At 44.2% G+C, this 20,472-nt stretch overlaps 1 protein-coding gene across 3 annotated transcripts in view; it reads right to left on the reverse strand.

Moving 5' to 3' along the window:
- Positions 1-669: 669 nt before the first annotated feature.
- Positions 670-20,472, reverse strand: part of NEO1 (neogenin 1) — a 275,549-nt gene continuing 255,746 nt past the window's right edge. The window contains exons 22-29 of one of the 3 annotated variants that reach the window (XM_006866510.1): positions 19,301-19,369; positions 13,883-14,030; positions 12,356-12,594; positions 11,660-11,752; positions 8,066-8,224; positions 4,052-4,315; positions 2,060-2,196; positions 670-1,490 (exon numbers count right to left, since the gene is read on the reverse strand). In XM_006866510.1, coding sequence (XP_006866572.1) covers positions 1,407-1,490; positions 2,060-2,196; positions 4,052-4,315; positions 8,066-8,224; positions 11,660-11,752; positions 12,356-12,594; positions 13,883-14,030; positions 19,301-19,369 — 1,193 coding nt within the window. In that variant the 3' untranslated portion in view covers positions 670-1,406. The remainder of the gene's footprint in view (positions 1,491-2,059; positions 2,197-4,051; positions 4,316-8,065; positions 8,225-11,659; positions 11,753-12,355; positions 12,595-13,882; positions 14,031-19,300; positions 19,370-20,472) is intronic. The other 2 variants (XM_006866511.1, XM_006866512.1) reach the window with 2 other exon arrangements.

Raw genomic sequence — 20,472 nt, forward strand, 5'->3', positions numbered from 1 at the left:
TCCATTCCTCCAGCCCTCTCCACTGCCTCCCAACACTTGAAGAACAATGTTGGGAAAGACCTGGAGGAGCCACGTGGATGCTACAGCCCATCCCCTTGCCTCATCCTTGCGATAAGCTTTTTCCAAAGGGGCTCTGAAGTATGCGAGTGAGAGTTGGTCTGGCTGAGGACAGGAACTAGAGAGAAGCAAGGAGTCCTCTCCTCCAGTTCCTCCCTCAACCTCCAACGTTCCCAAGGGAGACAGAGACAGCAGTGGAGAAGGGTATCTCTCTAGCCTTTGCTCTTGGATCTCCCAGGAACTCTGAGCAGGACAAGCTCTTGCTCTCTCCTGCACCACTCTTGTGACAAGAGACACAGCACCCCGGGCCTCGGCTGGGACAGTCTCCCCAGGATATGGCCAAGATACTGGGACAGCTAAATCACTGAACCCATCTATTGCACAGGATTCTAAAACCAGATCCAAATGAAACTCTAGTTGCAATGTAGTGACAACAGAGATGGACATGCCGGGAAAGAACAATAAAGATGCTTCCATTCTCTGCAGGCTTCGGAAATATTACAATGACCAAAACGTTCACAGAATCTCAGCAGCCCCTCCATCTCCCACTCCCAATCCCGCCCACCCCACCCCAATACTGCAACTGCACAGAGAGCAACAAACAAGTCTTTCCAAGGTTACATTTCATCCAAATAGATCTGTAATCTCACAGTGATGAGAGGAGAAAAGTCAGGCCTTTAATAATTATCATAAAAAAATAATAACAAAAGCGTACAAACAGCATTGCAACATTTCCTCCCCCTGAAAGTGATGGATTAACAGCCGGCAGAGGAGGCAACGACTCAATTAAAAATCAAACAAAAATTAAAACAAAACAAATCAACAGAAAACACAAGCCAACCCTTGAGCAACCCACACTGTCAGTGACTTTCCACACAGAGCTCAGACAAGTAGCCAGCTGTCAACCACCTGTGGAGACCACCACGGACTTCCTCGGTTTTTGATAGTGTTTGTTTTAAAGGTAAAATAAAACAGGACACAAATCAAGTTGTACATAAACGCCAATGTCTACACTCCATAAAGGCGATGCCGTTGCAGCATGAAGACGCAGCCTGACCACAAAGTGAAATGTAGGTTGCACGTCTCGCCTCTTCCCTGGACACAAAATTTTGGCCCTTGGTGCCCAGTCCTGCAGGGTCTCAGCAGGCAAAGGGAAGTGGCCCCGACACAGGCTTCTTCCGGGCTGGTCAGGAGAAGGCAGGTGGCCATGCCTGGAGCGAGCCCCGCCGGGGGCGCTGGCTTCTCTGCTCATTCTCTGTCCTCTCTTACTCTGTACAACTCCTTGCTTTTCAAGGCTAAGTCCCAGGACTCGAAGACTCAGGCTTGGAGCCATGTCCTGGTGAAGGTTGTCACGCTGTCGTGATGGCGTTTAGATCCTTCATGAGTCCTTCCAGGTGGGCCATCTCTTTGGTCAGCTCATCTGGTTCGTAGCTCTGTGGAAAAGAAAGCACTGTTACTGGAAAGGCACCAGTCCAAGAGCCCTGAGAGATGTCAGATGTCAGTTATGAGTTGCGAGAATGGCCCTCTGAAACCAGAGACAGCAGGACATGCCCAAGGTCACTACAATCCCCAGGCATCAAGGACTCATTTCTTTATACTGCCAAATGCCTTTCCCCCAACACACAGGATTTATAGTTCCCTTGTCCCTCTGAGGTCTCTGCTGGTGTGTCCCATGTCTCCCAGCTTCCTTTAAGAGTCCTGTGCCTGGGACCACAGAGGCAGGCCATCACTGGGACACCCTGAGAGTGCAAGTTCAAGGATGAGAACCTGCTGATGTCTCGGTATTGATTCCCCTCAGACAAGGTCATGACGTGAAACTGAGGGAGAAGGAACCAGAAGAGGGCCAGACAGAAGGGAGAGAACTGGAAGGCAGGCAGGGGGGAGAGTCACTAGGGACACTGGTGCTGGCAGGAGAGAAAGCAGACGGGACTCCAGTGGAGGAGCTGCTCCTCACATGCACTCTTGAGTGAGCGCATGCGGCTGCCTGGGCCCAGGGACTTACACTCTCGGAGTCTTCCAGCATCCTCGTGGTCTCCTGCACATCTGGAGCACTAGGAACGACCACAGGCATAGGCGGCCGGCTCCTTCCTAGTGTCCCAATGGAGGCGGTCTTCACTGCGTGGATGTGGTGGTTCAGAGCTGAGGAGGAAAGGGCACTGTGAGGTGTGCAGTGGTGTCAGTGAGGAACACATGCAGACTCACTGCCTGAATCCTGTTCCTCTGAAGGCACTGGTACAGGATGAAAGGAGGACGACAACACAACATTCAAAAGGCTCAAGAAGAGGCCCCTCAGCTTTAAAAACGAACCTAGTCCAGGGGTACTCAAAGTGTGGTGGTCTATGGACTCATGCCAGAATGTCTGTGAGGGTCACCATGCATTTCACAATCCGCCTAAGGGACCAGCTGCCGTCTTCTCAGCCATGGCATTTATGCCGATGGAACAAAAACTGCTGGAGCACCAGATATGAGACTGTCACTCACAGACGTGATGATGTACTTGCAGTTTCAAAAAATAAGAAGAGCCAGTTTCATGCTGAATGAAGCAACACAACTGATATGTTATGAAACCTCAATCCCTGTGCACATATCTTAAATATTTAATGTGATGAAATGGGAAGCAAGCAGAAAGTACTTCTGAATGTACTGAAGTACAATGGCTGCCTTACTAAGAGGCGTCTGTGGTTGTGTGAGTCGCCAGCTGGCCAGACCACTCTGTTACCATGCAACATCGTGGTCACTTCAAATGAAGATGGACACACGTGGGCATCTGGCAGACACTGTCTACAAGATGAATGAAGCAAGTCTGCCACACCAAGGAAAACAATGGGCAGGACATGGAGTGCCACTGATACAAGTTTTGAAGCGAAATCAGAATTTTGAAAGACTTATATCTGTCACCACAAGCTTGACAGCTTCCCAATAAAGAATTTGGTGATACGAATGAACGTGTTTGTAGGCGCTGTATACAGAAACAGGTCAATATTTGGAGGATCTGTGTAACTTACTGAACCAATATTTTCCAAATGACTAATGCATGAAGTTACAAAGCCATGTATCCAGAGCGCAAGGTAGAAGAATGGATTTTATTGGAACAGAGCGTGACTAGCTTATTGACTTGGCTTCAGATTCCATATTACAACCAATCTTTAAGGAACTACTGTATGGTGTGTTTCGTTGTGGTCTCAGAAAAGAATAGCCACAACTGTCACTCCTCTCACTACAGTTTTTGTTTAGGAAAATCTACAGTCAAACTTGCAAAAGCCAGAACCTGTGTAAAGCAGAAACCTGCCAGAGAAGGAAACACTGTGAGACCCGGAAACCCAAGGCAGTCCTGTGTAGTTCTGGCTCTCACAGGTTCCACTTTGTAATAATTTTCACAAAAACATGCTATTTATATGTCAACATTAATGGGTTTACTACTATTTTTAAGATGAATTAATTATTTTAAAATTTGTTTAAATTTCTAATACAGAAATACTGGTAGATATAACATCTGTAAAGAAAAGTTCTTTTGTGTCCTCAGTAGCTTTTAAGACTATAAGTACGTTCTGAATCCAAGACATTTGAGAAGCAATGTGAGAGTTGCAGGGGAAAGCATGCCTTAGAGGCCAGGGACCTTTGCGCAGAGCTGTGTGCGCTCGGCAAGTTGCTCCCCTCTGCAGTTCAGGTCTCTGTCCTCAGGTTCCTTCTTGGGCTGCCATCCTGTGAGTCTAAGTTTTGGCCTTCCTCACCCTTTCTAGCAGTTTATGAGGTGCTGCCATGAGGTTGGGAGAACTAGATCTCTTGCCTACAACCATTCAACTGGATTTTACCAACTGAGGTTTCTACATATAAAACACAATTCCAAAGGTCAGCCTTTGCTCTCCACTGAGTTTTACTCTGGTTCCTTCCCAGAGGAGAGGAGCTCAGGTCCGCAGAGTGGGCACGGACATACTACTGGGATCATTTTCAAGGAGAAGACTTTTGCCACATGAATCAGTGCTACTGCCCTCACCTTGCTGGGACAGCAATGGTGTGCTTGGTAATGCGGGATCATAGGTGGGAGGTCCCGGGGGCGGGATTGCCGGCACAGCAAAGCTCTTCAGTGGGTGGGAAGGGCGGACATGCGCTGTAGGGAGACTCTGGCCTGAGTCTTCCTCTTGAGAGCTGGCCAAGTAAGACGAGTTGGTAGTACCTTCAGGGTCCTGATGATCACTACAGCATGTCTGAGATGAGGAGGCTGGCATGGTGTCAGTGCTGGGCGTATTTCTAACAGATTCTACAGAAGAGAAGTCTAAACGTTAGCATTTCTTTGACCATAAAACACATGCAAAGCTCAGGGTTCTGGCTACCTGTGTAATAACGTCCCTTATATCAGCTCAATCAGTAATCAGCGCTAGTCCAGAACATGGCTCAGCATCACTGCCTTGGCTAAGAATGGACTAATCTCAGAGTCCCACACAATCTTGTTGCCAACCAGCTGTTCAATCTTTTTACCTACAAAACCAAGTGATTATAATTTTACAAATTTAAAGCTCCAGCTTCTATTAGGGAGCATGCATGCAGGATCCTGGGCTGCTGTTTATTTAAGATATAGCAAATGTAAAAGGAGATTACAATGTCCATTCACTGATCAGAAATCTTAGGAAAGTGGCCTTTCATAGTCACTGAACCTGGCAGGATACGGGGCGGTGCCAGTTGTGCCCGTGAGGGCTGGAGATCACTGCAGGAAAGGGTCTGTGTCCCTGGCTCTGCACACCCTCTGGGAACTGTGGACAGCCTCCCAGAGCAACAGCCACACAGCTAAAGGTAAGACTTGGACCATCAAACAGTCTAGACGTCTGCTCACAGCTTTATGATACTGCCATATGAAAGCCACTGTGGTCCAGAGGAAGAAACAGGGATAGGTTAGCCCGGAGGAGGAGGACCCAGGAAGAACATGCAAGTCTTCTCAAAATATGAAGAGGGAGCAGAGCTGTTCTAGAGGTGAGGTGCAAGAAACCCTGGTTTTAGAGTCAGATCACCCTGGACTCAAATTTCGGCATACTAGTTGAGTGAACCAGCAGTTTGAATTTCTCTGCATCTTGGTTCCTTCATCTCTAAACAGGGAGAATTAGCACATAATTCACAGTGGAATGAGTGAGAACATGCATGAGAAGTGCTGAGCACTGCACTTAAATAACTGATATGGTTCTTTTCTTTTTAAATTGCTGGATGCTTTTTCTAAGCAAGGCATCGAAGCTCCGAGCTCTAAACGCATTATCTCAGGGAATCCTTGAAACTCACAAGCTCACGGTTAGAACTTGAGGGGCAGCAATCTCATGCTCTTCACAACCGCATACTCTACTGCCCTTTTCTGCCCAATACTCAGCTGCCCCCTCCCTGTCTTAAACTTAACGGATCCAGCGTCTGAGGGCCAGAGAGATGCTAGGAAGGGGGAAAAATAAAAAGAGAGCTGCCTACGTGATGCAGCCTGGACCAGGATCACCGTCACAGTCCTCTCTGTGAAGGATGCTCCCTGGATTCGTACAGCATCAGTGGCCTACTACGAGAACTACGCTGTAGCTAAGACTTTCACCTACTTCCTGACCTATGTGCCTCCCAGGGTTATTCATGCCACACAAAGTCACACTGGCCAAGTGCTGGCAATAGTCAATGCCCAGGTTCATGGTCTTCAGAACTGGGGACTGGCCAATCCACACACATGGGGCCTGTGTCCACACTCTGGGCTCTAGAGCATCAAGGGTTTGGGAAAATACAATCACGTGAGAATTTAGATCATCTCTAGTGTGTATGCTCTACATTCCAATCAATCTGTGACTTTAGTTCACCTTTCTTCTGTTCTGATTATTAAGGCAGGGAACCCTTTACTAATGTCAATCAGTCATTTAGTGATGGAGATCATGGCTTGTTTTCTCACTTTGCTACCTGCCTAGGTCCATATGAAAGGGAATTTTCTTTATCAAACTAGGCCCCTGTGAGGAAGGCTGGTAGGAGCAGCCATGCTTCACTCCAGTCCTGTTCCCCTCCCTTCCTAGTCTGGGAGGAGGGCTAATCTGACTACCGAGGCAGGCCGGTTTCCTAGTGGGCGGGATTCTTCTGCTTTTAAAAATGCAGAGACTGGGTCAGGCATAGAGCCTGCTGCCTAAGCTCAGGTTTGGAGGGCTGCTGAGAGTTGGCTTTTAAAGCAGACTCATGGGCTATCCGGAGTAACTGTAGACCCTGAAGACTGTCTTTCCCTAGAAGCAGGTCTTTCCCCCTGACTCAAGAAGAGCTGTTGTTGTTAAGTGCTGTTCAGTCAGTCCTGACTCAGAGTGACTCAGTCTACGGTTTCCAAGGAACAGCTGGTGGGTCTGAACCGCTGAACCTGTGGTTCATAGTCCAGTGCCAAACCTACAGTGCCACATCAGGAGTGTAGCAGGCAGGTTAATTTTCAGACACGGTGGATAACTTGGGGAATAGTTACTAATTGCCATTGATTCGGTTCCAGCTCACAGTGACCCTGTATGGGGTTTCCAAGGAGCAGCTGGTGGGTTTGAACTGCCGACCTTGTGGTTTGAAGTCCAGTGCTGATCTACAGTGCCACACCAGGAGTAGGAGTCGCTGTATACCCCTTAATAAGTTCCAATCTTCATCTGATGTTTGAAACACAATTTATGATTGATTAAAAGTCAGAGAGAGGTGGTGGTGTGCCGTGGAGTCGGTTCCAACTCATAGCTACCCTGCATGGGGTTTTCTGAAGCTGTAAATCTTTACAGGAGCAGAATGCCTTGTTTTTCTCCCATGGAACGGCTGGTAGTTTTGAACTGCTGACCTGGAGGTTAGCAGCCTGAGTTGTAACCATTACGTTACTGCTAAATTTACTGGCAACCCAAACTTCTAGCACAAACTATGGGGGTCAGTTTATAATGGAGCTCACTTGAAATTCCCTTTTTTCCCAGCACCATGGAAACTTCATATTGCCAGTAATACTATGTCAACTATTAATATAGGCAGGTTCCAAATGATGAAAAACACTATGTTGTACGTAGGGGACATTACTAGAGCTGTATTTTAAAGCTGAAGGGATGGAAATTCATTTTTAGCTGAGGAGGAACAATGTTTATTCTATTCACTTAGCCCTTCCCTGAACTATTTTCTCCTCGAAAGTGCTTTGATGGTGCTGTTTCTAAAGTTTCTCAGACTGGGATATGTTTGTTTGGCAATGACATTGTATCTTTCTTTAAATACACTGGATTGTTATGCTAATTTCTATTTATTTTTAGAGATGATCTATGCCTGGGCAACCCTTCCTAATAACACACTCCATTAGACAACCTGAGGTTTGCAAGATACACAAACTCAATGTGTCTGCAGGGTTAAATGTGTGCGTCCCTCCTCCAAAATGCCCAATGTCCCTCAGCAGCTGTTCTTATGTTAATCCCAGAGCAGAAGTGACTTTCACTTTATTGACCCTCCCTCTGGTAGCGTAGTGGTTACGAATCGGGCTGCGACCCTTAAGGTCAGCGGTTCGAAACTACCAGCTGCTCCGCGGGAGAAAGATGAGGCTTTCTACTCCCGTAAAGATTTACACCCTCGGAAACCCTATACAGGGTCGCTTTGGGTCGGAACCGACTTGATGGCACATAACAACAACAACAACATTATGGTAACTGTGAGGCAAATACAACTGCTGGTGTCTGTAAATGACCCCAAATGAGCTTTCCTCGCAGAAGGATAAATATAATTAATAAGCTGGAAAAGAAATGAGCAGAGGAAAGCCTGAATTAAGATGTAAGTTGTGGCACAAGAGATGGTAGTGTAAGCAGAATTATTGCTCCCCCCCTCTAAAAATAACACCTTGCATTGAGCATTTCAACTTCTGGAGAAAACCAGGGTAAATCTGAGTCAATAATAGAAATGTTGTGGTAAATACGCATCACTGTGACAAATTCCAAATCCTTCTTCTAGGAAGGGCAAGCTCTTTCCCATTTCAGCTTGCCAACTCTTTCAGAAAGCTTTCCATCTGGGCTCAATCCTCATCTCTCACCTGTGGAATTGGCCCTGTCTGAAAGGGACATGGATGTGCCAACGGGCCAGGGGCTGCCCGGGTGGTAGAGATGACCGCGAGCTGGAGAAGCGAGGCTGCTGGAGTGGAAATGGCGGTGAGGGTTATCGAGGGAATGGATGGGATGGGCACTAATTACAGCTGTGAACGAACACAAGACAGAGAAATGCTTAGCATGCTTGCACGGACACACGCGAGGCTTTAGTTTAATCGCATCACACCCCTCCCGACCTCCCGTGCAATCCAACCGCTGCCTTGGCTTTTTGGTGGCAGCTAGCTGGATTTAGACAATTAGCCATGAATTTTACATGAAAGAAAACAAAACAAAACAAAACAAACCAACACATTATATGCATTGTGTATGTATATATAAGTGTATCTTATCTACCTAGCTTTCTGATGTGTGTGTATATTTTTAAATACATTCTAAAATGTTAACAGTGATTATTTTGTGGGGAAGAGTGGTCAGGATTAAAAAATATTTTTCTTTTGGCTTCTCTGTATTTTCAATTCTTCTACAATAAACATGGATTACATGAGCTATTAAAAATAGCCATTTGAAAATATCCCCAAATATTAATCCATTAGCAAAAGAACACTGGCTTAGGCTTCTATTACCACATTTTCACTCAATGCGCACGCGTTATGCTAGAATGGCTTACTTAGCTTAATTTCTGCATTTCCATACATTATGCTCATATGTGTGGTGCTTTGTTGGGTGGGTGGGTGGGGGGGAGATTGATATATTTTTCCTTATTAAAAGGATTGATGTCCCTTTGCTTTTGAGCATATTCCCAGTTCATTTTGCCTTTTCTTAATGGCTAGACGAAACATTCAGTAGGCATTTGGGTTGAGTGAATGAGTGGCTGTTTAAACCATTTTGATATCTTAAAAGACATGCAAATGTAACTGAACTCTGAAGGCCCAGTCTAGAATTAAGAACATGAACCACAGGCCTGTGGCTCCATCTCTGGCTGCTGCCAGTTCCACCAAAATTCAAATTTCCACACAGAGATCCCACGTGCAATTTATATACAAAGTCCCTCTTTGATCAGACATCAATATCTATCTCAGAGATGTAAAAAACAAAACAACAACAAAACCCTAGATTTTGGGGGTAGACTCTTCTCAGACACTCACTCTCCTTAGAGAAGTTGTAGAAACAGAATACTTAAGTTCAAGATGACCAGCTTGTAGACTAGGAAACCACAGGGCTTGTTACACTGTGGTTATGTTTAATTAGCCCTCGGGAGCCTATTTAAATGGTCACTGCCACCTGGTTCCCCTTAGACCTTTGTGGACCTGATCAATGTTACTTTGGTGAAAAGGAACCCCAGCCAATGAACTGGGCACTTTATCCTTCCACCAGCTCCTGTCCTGGCTGCGTGAGCAAACGAGTGGCACAGCCAACTTGACATTAAGGGGCATCCCCTCCCCTTCCCTCTTCAAGGGCAGAGAAACAAGGGGCTTTTCCTGCTTTGTGCTCAGAGACCAGAAGACTCATGTGTTCATTGGAATAAAACACAAAACCTAGAGTTGCTGGCTAAGTAGGCTTCTCAGGGCTTTTGGAAGTCAACTTCTCTAGGGGATGAGGGGTGTTTTCAGAAGTGGGGTACTTCAGAACCAGAGTCTGCCAGAATTGAGGCTGGCATGAAGGAAGAGTAATCTGAAAGGGTTCTCGGTATGGGGACTCTCACAAAAAAAAACAAAAACCCCACTTCTGTCGAACTGAACCGTATCTCAACATCAGCAAGTCACTGAAGGCTAGGGTGGGTGAAGGGTGGATGCAAGACTCCAGCACCTGCCAGGACCCAAAACCCCGGGAAGCCCAGCTCATGGAGGAGGACTGTAGTCATGAGGGGTTAAGGGGATCTCAAAACGCAAAATCTCGAGTACAGTAGGTATCTGGTTTTAGGTTCTTGAATTAAAAAAATTCTACTCCCACCCAATTTTTGAGGTACAAATTCCATCATATTGCCTATTTACACATACTGCTTCCCCAATACTACAAAAAAAAAAAAAAAAACAAAGGAAAAGAGAATAGGGTAATAACAACTAGTACAAAACATCTTTTCCCTTAACACATGGAAAATTAACGTATCTAGGAATTTTTGTTGTTAAGTGCCATTGAACTGGTTCCTACTCACAGTGACCCTGTATATGGTTTCCGAGGAGTGGCTAGGGAGTTTGAACTGTCAACCTTGCTGTCCAGTGCTTATCCCACAGTGCCACACCAGGACACCTATCTACTGATGTTGTTGAGTCAGTTCCTACTCATAGTGACCCTGTACAGGGTTTCTGAGGAGTGGCGGGTAAGTTTGAATCAACAACCTTGCAGTTCAAACTGACCTTGTGGATCAGTGCTTATCCTATAGTGGCTTCTCTAGGAACAGGGAAAGTCAAATTTTACAAGTTTTTAAAAAAGAAGCCAGTTTGGGTAGGAACCAAAGTCTTATAGAAAACAGAGCCAGGCTACCATCTTCTTATAAATCAAAAGCCAAAAGAATGAATTATTTTATTCTTTTTTAGGCACTGTGTCTTCATATCTGATGTACCCTTGTCCAGGCACCACTGATGAAAAGGAAACTACTTTCCCTGCATTTCCAAGGAGAAGGCAGGCTCTGCTTTCCAGTACAAATCCCAAGCACAAACCATTTGGTACACAAATTACCTATGAATGAATAGGTCCTTACTCTTCCAATGCTGATGTGTAGAGTCCAAGGTCTTACATGTCTGTAAACGGTTAGTGTGAATGAGTATGAGCATATGTGCACATATTGGCATGCCTGGGGGGGGCACCGCTGTAGGTTGTACTGCACCTCTGTGGGGGGTGTACCCACCCACTTGTTGGCAAAGACCTGACTGAGTTCTAAGGAATCAACAGAAAACTCAGAACCTCATTCAGGTTCAATTGAGACATGACCTAGTGGATGCTTCAGGACTGGGATCTAGGTATTTCAGAGTGTCAGGCCTTAATGGCTGAATCATTCAGCTTATGCTTCAAATTTAAACCAACAGTTCATAATTAAGAAAACTTGAAAACTTCCTATTGGAAGGTAGTTGGGTCCCTGATGAAGTAAGGCTTCTTTCCTACTCTGGAATGGTACAAGGGACCCTCAAGTGGGAGCCCCACAGAGAAAGCCCTTTCAACCTTGAGAACAGGGACAAGGGAAAGGACATAGATATTTGAAAATGAAGAGCTGGTGCATCCCACTGCTTTATGGTTTTAAAGCACACTGTTTATATTCTGAATTTAAGATAATAATGCTAAATCTATGTCAGGAAGCTACCTGTGATACCTGGCTGTTGCCAACCTGTAGTAGAGGGATGCCTTCCATCTCTTCCACAGAGATGCTAAGCACTTCCCTATCCCTGAGAGACTGGGGAAATTGTCTTTTTGACTACTTTACCCTAAAAGGAAAGCTGCTAGTCTCAAGAATGAAAGTCATTACAAAAACTGGCAAATGTTTGTGACTTCTTTCCCCAAGCTGTTAACAGAGCTTTTGTAAACCTCTTCTGTGTTCATTTGAGGAGATCATCCATAATTGTTGCCCACTATGACTGGATAGAACTTACGCTGTGGTGGTTGGGAGTCAAAAGGCATCATCATTTTTGGTCTCATTCCTCGCCTTCCAGCCAGTGTAGACATGCTGTCCTCTGATTCATGCCCTAGACGTCAAATACCGAGATTGATACAAGTGTGTGCCATACAGATCTCAACAAGAACACATTTCTGGTGGAGGACTCAGGGCCCAAAATGTCTCAAGTTGGTGAAGCCTACAAGATCTAGAAGGTTGCCTCTTACAGGTACAGAAGAACCCCCACAACAAGCTAGCGATTCTTCATCACATGTTGACCAAATCCCCTATCATACACATTTATTTAAATCTAGCTTCATATGTTGTTGTTAAATTTCACTGAGTCGGTTCTGACTCATAGTGACCCTATACAGGGTTTCTGACGAGTGGCTTATGGGTTTTTGAACAGCTGACCTTGCAGTTAGCAGTCTAGTGCTTATCTGACAGTGCCACACTAGGACTCTTAGTCTCATATGCTGTTGATAAGTGCCATTGAGTCGGTTCTGACTCATAATGACCCTGTACAGGGTTTCCAAGGAGTGACTGGTGGGTCTGAACTGCTGAGTTGTGGTTAGCAGACTACTACTTATCATAAAGGAACCTCCAAATTTAAGCAACCTTAGAACATGGAAAATGACTTAAATGAAGATAGTTTTCCAACATTTGGGGAAAAGCCCTGTGCTTGTAACGGCACCTCTGTATGAATTCCTCCTTTGATGGATATTGCTGTCCATGGAATTGTCAACTGGCGTGATGTCTTGAGAGTTGCGAGGGATTGGAGTATCAGTCATGATGGGGTTCGGGTCTGGAGACTTATCGATAGGCTTCAGTTCCAGTCTTTCATGATGGATCCAGAGGTCTGGGGGTTTGACATCTTTGGAATTCCCTTTGTATTTGTGGGAGCCATTCACTGATTTGCAGGCAGCTCGTTTTCTAGGTACACAATTTAGAGGATAGTTGTGTGTATATTTTAAGCAACTTATGAACATGTTTGCAAAAAGCCTGAATGATTAAAACTGCCTTTCTGAGAGACGTTTCTAGGACAGGAAGAAACTTTAACAGAAGAAGGAAGCTGACATGTCAGGGGATAGCTAAAGTATTTCTACTCTAGCCACACATATTTAGAGATATATGCAATGCATATTTTAGTCATGCCTTGTAACTATTTTTTTTTTTTTTATTATCAAAAGAAGATAAAGCATTTTTACAAAATAATCGCCAATGCAGAAGCTTCCTCCACACATCTCTCATCAAAAGAGACAGAGCAACATTAACATGGAATACAAACATGAAATAAATAAAGGTGGAGTCTTGAGCTTACAAAGGAGGGAATGGGAACATATTCAGTAGCCCAAGCTGAGATTATCAACTGGAGGGTCATAAATAGTGATGACGACACCTGCTTTTCTGTGTCTTATTTTCACATTTTCTCACTCACCCACCACCCATTCAATAAGCATTTTATGAAGTACCTAGTATATGTCAGACACTGTGCTAGATGCTGGGCCCTGGCAGCATTTTTGGTCAAATGAAGAAGAAAGATATTGAACTATTATTTTAAAATGCTCTGAGCATCAAGAAATGCCCTGTGTTACAGTAACCTCTTAATCCTTGGTGATCTAAGGTGGACAGGAAAAACATGGAGGACGAAGTAACATTTATGCTAAGAATTAAAGGGACAGGAAGCACATTGCAGATGGCAGACTCTCATGTGAAGGCACTGCAGCAGAAGGCAACAGCTGGCAATTTAGAAAGACTGTAAGTGGTGCTGAGTGTGGGCCCAGAATTGAACTATGGGGAGAAAGATACACAATGATGCTAAAGAGGTTCAGGGACCATATCATAAAGGGCTTTTGGAGACATGTGAGTCTGAACTTCCAAAACCACAAGTGCAGGACACCTTGTGGTAAAGGTTAGCAGCAGTTATATTCCTGAAACCCTCTCATACAGCTGCACATCTCAGAAAACAAGTCCCTCCTCTTGTCCTTTCAGGCCTAAGGGTGACAGCAGTTTATCACTGCTGCTAGTCCTTCAGCATTCCTACCTAGTGCTTTCTTGCAAGGACCCTAACTGCTACACATTTATAAAGACCAACAGACTTAAAAATATTCCTCCTTAAATGCTGTAATGTTTTAATTCTGTGCACAATTCCCACAGAAAGTAAACAGAAGCAAAATCCTAGATACCCCAGCATCTATGGCCTACATCAGGGCCTCCTTACTTTTTCTGGTGGGAGGTGGTGCGCCTGGTGCAGAAGACAGCAATGATGACCACCGCCACGATGGTGATGACGCCAATAGACACGATGATGACCAGCAACATACTGCTGTCCAGAGGAGACGTGGGGCTTCCCTGAGGACTGTTACTGCCTGCAGATGAAGAATGGTGCATTTGTCAATGTCGGCAAACTCAAACACTGGACGGGCTCAGACTGCCGGACTCAAGGTATGCTGTGTGAGCCTTTTAGGAACACACGTCACCACGCCTCATGACCATGCTATCTTTTCCGGAATATGAATTTCTGGAGAGTGGGAATTTGGCCTTATGTACAGTTCTCAGCACAGAACACTGTACAAAGCTGTTGTTCAAGACAAAGTTTCCCAAACTGTACTGGACATCCAAGGCTCCCAAAAGGTCAGATCTACTTGGACAAATAAGGGTCTACCCCTCTGGTGTCTTGCGTTTTATGTGAATTTTACACCATCTGTAAATCAACTAATTTAATGACTTTTAAAACCATTAAAAAAAAAGGCACATGGATACAAAGCAGACATTTTCTCCAATATACATAATCTGAAATTATAAAATTACTTGAAACATAAAGGCTCTCTGCTTTTGAAAATCCAGTAAAACCTGAGAAAACTGGAATCTGGGTATGGCAGAAAACTCCAAGAAGGAAAACAAAAGAATATTTTCCTCTAATAGAGAGCAAAAGAAAAGCGTTAAGACTGAACCTGGACACAGGCAGAAAACTTGGGGGACCTGAGAAAATGATCTCTCACAGGTGTCACTACATGTATCGTTACGCAGAGATAATTACCTTATTCAACTCCAAGAAAAATTAGGTCTGCACATATGTATTACTTTGACAAATATTTACTGAGTGGTTAATATATACCCGTCATTGTTCTAAGTACTAGGCACACAATGATGAATAACACAGATGTGAATGCTGGGGGTGGGGATGAAAGCAGATAAGTAAACAAAAAAGTGAATAATGAGCCCTGGTGGCACTGCAGGATAAGCACTGGAAGGCTAAACACAAAGTTAACAGTTCGAACCCACCAGCCACTCCGCAGGAGAAAGATGAGGCTTTCAGCATCCGTATGGATTTACAGCCTCAAAAACCCTCTGCTGGGTAGGGTCACCATGGGTCAGAGTTGACTTGATGGCAGTGGGTTTCGTTTGGGTTTGGGTATGAAAAAAATGAGGAGCTATGTTATAGTGAAGGAGCTCTGGTAGCGAAGTGGTTATGAATTGGGCTACGAACCTCAAGGTCAGCAGTTCGAAACTACCAGCTGTTCCGCGGGAGAAAGATGAGGCTTTTTGCTCCCATAAAGATTTACAGACTCAGAAACCCTGTACAGGGTCGCTATGAGTCGGAACCAACTCCACGGCACACAACAACAACGTTATAGTGACTGGGTGGCTATTTTTGATTGAGAGGTAAGAAAAAGCATCTCTGAGGGGGTGGCTTTTGAGTTAAGCTTTGAAAGAAAGATCCCACCATAGGAGACAGACAGAACAGCTGGTGCAAGGCTTGCTCCTGGGGCAGAAAGCAGAGATTTCAAAGTTAGAAGAAAATGAGGAGGAAGAAGATAAAGATGAAGCTGGGCAGAGGCCAGACCACTAAAGACTTGACAACATTAAGATCTTGTTTGTACTACAGTTACTGTTACGTTACGTTCTCTCTGCTCAGGATAAGGTCCAAGCTTTTTAGTGTGGTCTTGTAAATCTAGCTGTACTCTAAATCTTGTTCTATTTTTCTTGAACTTCTATTTCTTGGCTTCCTACTTCATTTATTAAAGTTATGTATACTCATATCATTGTTAAGTGCTGTTGACTTGATTCTGACTCATAGTGATGCTTGTATAGGGTTTCAGAGGAGAGGTTGGTGAGTTTGAACTGCCGACTTTGCAGTTCTAATTGACCTTGCGGTCCAGTGCTTATCCTACAGTGCTATGCAGTCTTTAGTCACTAGAAATACTTAAGAAGAGGTATTTTATCTCTCTGGGATGCTGTAGAAGAAAATAAATTCCTACCATGAAAGTATGGCCTGAGAAATCTTTGTTGTTTTTAAAAGCTTTTAAGGTGATTCTCACATAAATCAGGATTATAAATTTAGGATCTAATCCAAACATACTCTCTTCCACAACACTGGATTAGCTGACCTTCTAACCTCGATTCTGTGATTTTAGTCTACAGCTAAGCACAGTGCTAAATCTGGGGCTGATTTAGAAGAGCTCAAGAGCTTACTCTTCTCAAGCTGGTTCAATCATTTTTATCTTTCATTTCTGAGAAAAAGGTAAGTAGACAGAAGACTTAAATTGTACATACTGACCTTTAATAAAGTTATATTTTTCTCTTTTGGAAGGACTATGGGGACTGGGGCCAATAAAATGAAACCATATGTTCATGTCAGAGAAAAGGTTTTACAGAAAGCTTTTATTAACATCAGTGCTGACCCCCTGGCTGGGGTACCTGGTGGGGAAGGCATTGCAAATCAGAGGTTGGAGTATTGGGGTGTGGGAGGCAACAGTTTTTTCTTGTATTCAACAGAGACAAGTTCTCATTCAACTGCCTTTGACCCTAACATCTAAGTTGCCCAAAAGATTCCTTCTAAGAGAACAAAGGCAGCATGAATACCCCCAGAGACACACTGTAGGTCACTTGGACAACTGTAACAGCTTTCTAACCACTCTTCCTAGTGGTGTCCCGGCTTATTCTTCACTGTCATCACACTAACAGTTGTTGCTGATGGTGGTAAGTGTCATCAAGTTGGTTCTAATCCATAGCGACTCTGCATACAGTCTCTGAGCAGTGGCTGGTGAGCTTGGACCGCGGACCTTGCTGTTCAACCCGACCTCGCAGTCCAGCACATTAACCCGAGGTGCCACACCAGGACCCCACACCAATAGCAGATGCTCACTAAACGGAAGTCATATTATATAACCCACACTGCCACTGAGTTAACACTGACTTATAGCAACCTTGTAAAGGTAAAGCAGAACTGCTCCTTAGGTTTTGGATACTTTAAATCTTTACAGGAGCAGACAGCCTCATCTTTTCCCCTCAGCGTGTCTGGTGGGTTTGAACTGCTGACTCTGTGCTGAGCAGTCCAGAGCTGAACCTACTGAGTCATCAGAGATCCTTATATTGTATAATTGTTGTTGTTGTTAAGTACCATTGAGTTGGTTTTGACCCATAGTGACCCTGTTTAGGGTTTCCAAGGAGCAGCTGGTGAGCTTGAACCACAAACCTTGCAGTTCAAACGGCTTTACAGTGTGGCGCATTAACCCACAGCGCCACACCAGGACTCCCAGTTATCATTTATTTTACACACGTCACTCACAAGATAAAGCCTATGTTTTATAGCTTGAGCTTTGGACAGGCTGGTGCTTACTACCTCCCTTTTCAACTCATTCTGTATCCTGTCTCTAGGCAGTGGGATCCGGAGAGACCACACTGTTTGCATTGTTGTGCCTTTGCACATGCTGTTATCACTTCCTGGAATGCTCAATTCTCTCCTTGTCATTTAGCAATCTTCTAGTCTATGTCCCCTGTACGACCTGGGTCAGATGTCATCTTTTCTATGAAAGTTTCCCTTTGTCTCTACCAGGCAGTTGTCACATTCTTCTTGATCTACTGGTCTGTCCCATAGAATCAGGACCTTTTAAAACTACATGAATGAATGACTGCATGCCTGCTTAAATGAAAGAAAACACACAGGACTGTCTACTCTTCTCATAGTTTTGACTATTACACTATGAAGAACATGCATATGTGTCACGATGTAGCCCAGAAGGAGAAGCTCATCAATAAAAGCCTAGCATGAAAAGTGCCTGAAACATACAAGTTTGGTTTGGCTCTCCTAAGGATAAGTTGATTTCACTGAAGTCTGTGCATACCACTTTTTATTTAAATAAGATACCTGCAAACTGAGAGATTATTTTACAGAGTTGTAAGTTTCTAAAAGATAGGCCTTTTATGTCCTTAGTTCTATCTTAGGCGGGGCTGAGAACTAATTTTGTGGGCATTTTGTCATTATGAATCCCCACATCTCATGTAAAACATCTCATGCCTTTTAGGCTGCATGTTTACAGGAAAGGCATAATTCTTAGTCCAGAGCTCTAGGGCTGCCATAATTAGTGGGTTGTTGTTGTGATGTGCCGTGGAGTCAGTTCCATGTGCCATGGAGTCAACAACCCTGTACAGGGTTTCCGAAGCTATAAATCTTTACGGGAGCAGAAAGCCTCATCTTTCTCCCATGGAACAGCTGGTAGTTTTGAGGTTAGCAGCCTGATTCATAACCACTACACTACCAGAGCACCTTTCCAGGCATATTACTTCTCCATTGAAAGTCTTTGTGGTGAAAATATAGAGAACAAAACATATGCCAGCTCAACAATCCCTACGATGAACACAGAGTTGCAATGAGTGAAGTGGGAGTAACGCTGCCTGTTCCTGCTGCTTCACAGTGGTATGAAGTTCAAATGTGATTTCATGTGTGAAGTTTACAGAGAGGGAGGTGTCATCATTAAAGCAGAACTCTCCTGCTCCTGGGATGGTGAGGCTGGTGGGAAGAACTTTCTAGAATTCCCAAACTAAATAGACTACTGTAAGTGCTGTGGAGAGAACTCAATGATTCTGAAGCAGGTCTCTGATTTGTTTTGGGTGGCAGCTGAAGGCTGACTTCTGAAAGCAAGACTCTAATTTTCTTTTCTAGAGGCAGTAGGCAAAAGAAGAATCGTTCCTTTAGAATTAATTTGATCTGAAATTGGGTCTCTGGGAAACTTTTATTTATGGATCTTATAACGGGCTTATAATTTTTCTTGAGAGACATAAGTCAAAATGCTCCTCAGAAGCGAGGTTGCTGAGCCTTCTTTGGACATGATATCAGGAGGGACCAGTCCCTAGAGAAGGACACTGTGCTTGTTAAAGTAGAGGGGAGCGAAAAAGGAGAAGCCCCTCAACAAAATGTACTGACACAGTGACTCCAACCATCTGCCCAAACATGGCAACAATTCTGAGGACTGGGCAGTGTTCTATTCTGTTAGGCATGGGGTCGCTATGAGTATGGGCCAACTCAATGACACTTAACAACAACATGATACGTACAGTAGGTTAGCAAACATTTTATAGAAAATTACCTAAAGCTAGATCTACTAAATGAAACAAGCAGGTAATACATTAACCTACCACACACAAGTTACAAAAGATGTTAAAGATTTCAAACAAAATAGCTTCATGTCCACTGCTGCTGTTGTGTACCATCAGGTCAGTTCTGACTCATAGGGTTTCCAAGAGTAGCTGGTGGTTTGAACTGCTAATCTTGCAGTTACCAGACCAGTGCTCATTCTACAGCGCCACATCTGGGCTCTCAAAGTAGAACAAAAAAAGTCCAAGGGAAAGGTTTTACCGCTCATTGGAGGTTTGTAGTCAGATCCTAGGTCTGGCAGCCGGCTTCCTTTTCCTGAAGACCCTGAGGCTGAAGGAGGAAAAATCATGTCAGTAATAATCCAGAACACTGGAGGTAACAGTCCACTTCACAGATAATGACTTTTCTTATAAATTGTTTTTTCAGTCCACTCTGTCCATGAGTAAATAAATAGCAGAAGAAAACAGTATATTTGTGCAAAGCAAAATAAGGTATAGTTTTCTATGCAATGAGGCATCTGAAAGGCTGACACGCTTGTTCCACAGTTCTTTCTAACGTGAGACCAGACTGTCACTCTGCTGTTCAGAAGGTGGGGGCATACCTACTTCTCTTGCCAAGTACATAGTTTCCACAGGACTGGTCAGATGACTACGGCAAAAGCAGATTTTCTTGGAAAGTGAATTTTCTCTTTTAAGAGACCTGGACAAGATGACCTGGCCTAATAGGTGTCAGTGGGGGTGAAATTCTTTCTTCAATGATTGCCCTTCTAAGTATAAAGTTACCCTAGGCAGGAGCTGAGGGGTTATGTGGAGGGTTAAACTGGGCTCTCCACTCTTGCTCAGTTACCTAAACACCCAAAGATGGAAAGAGCAAAGTCTTGCCTTTAATTGCTCACAAAAGGTACTGTCCCCAAATCTAGAATGGTGGGACAACAGAACTGAGACTACCACCACCTCAAGTGTGAAGAAGCAGGCCTCAGATGACAAAACAACAGGCTTTCTAAAACTTCCTATTCTTGGTCTTGCTCCCTTTGCTCTTCACATTTATAGGGAAGGCTATAATTGGATAAAACCAATATAAGGAGATCTTGCCCAATAAAGCAACAGTATCCCTCAATCCAAGTTTGTGGCCAGAAAGTAGTAGGAGGAATCTCTTGAAGAGGGACTTGGGAGATTGCAAAATGAAAATGCTCCTGACTGTAGCATAGCACAGAGCTCAGCAGACTGCCTGCCTTAAACACAGGCCCCGTCACATACTGACTGACTGACCTTTGGCTCATCTTTTTAGGCGTTCGTTTCCTCAGTTGTATAAAAGGGATAATAAAAGAAATGTGTGCAACAGGGCTGTATGCTTTCACCATACTTATTCTACCTGTATGCTGAGCAAATCATCTGAGAAGCTGGGTTACATATATGAAGAAAAACGTGGCATCA

The sequence above is a fragment of the Chrysochloris asiatica genome, unplaced genomic scaffold (assembly GCF_000296735.1).
Source record: "Chrysochloris asiatica unplaced genomic scaffold, ChrAsi1.0 scaffold00092, whole genome shotgun sequence".
Taxonomy (NCBI): domain Eukaryota; kingdom Metazoa; phylum Chordata; class Mammalia; order Afrosoricida; family Chrysochloridae; genus Chrysochloris; species Chrysochloris asiatica.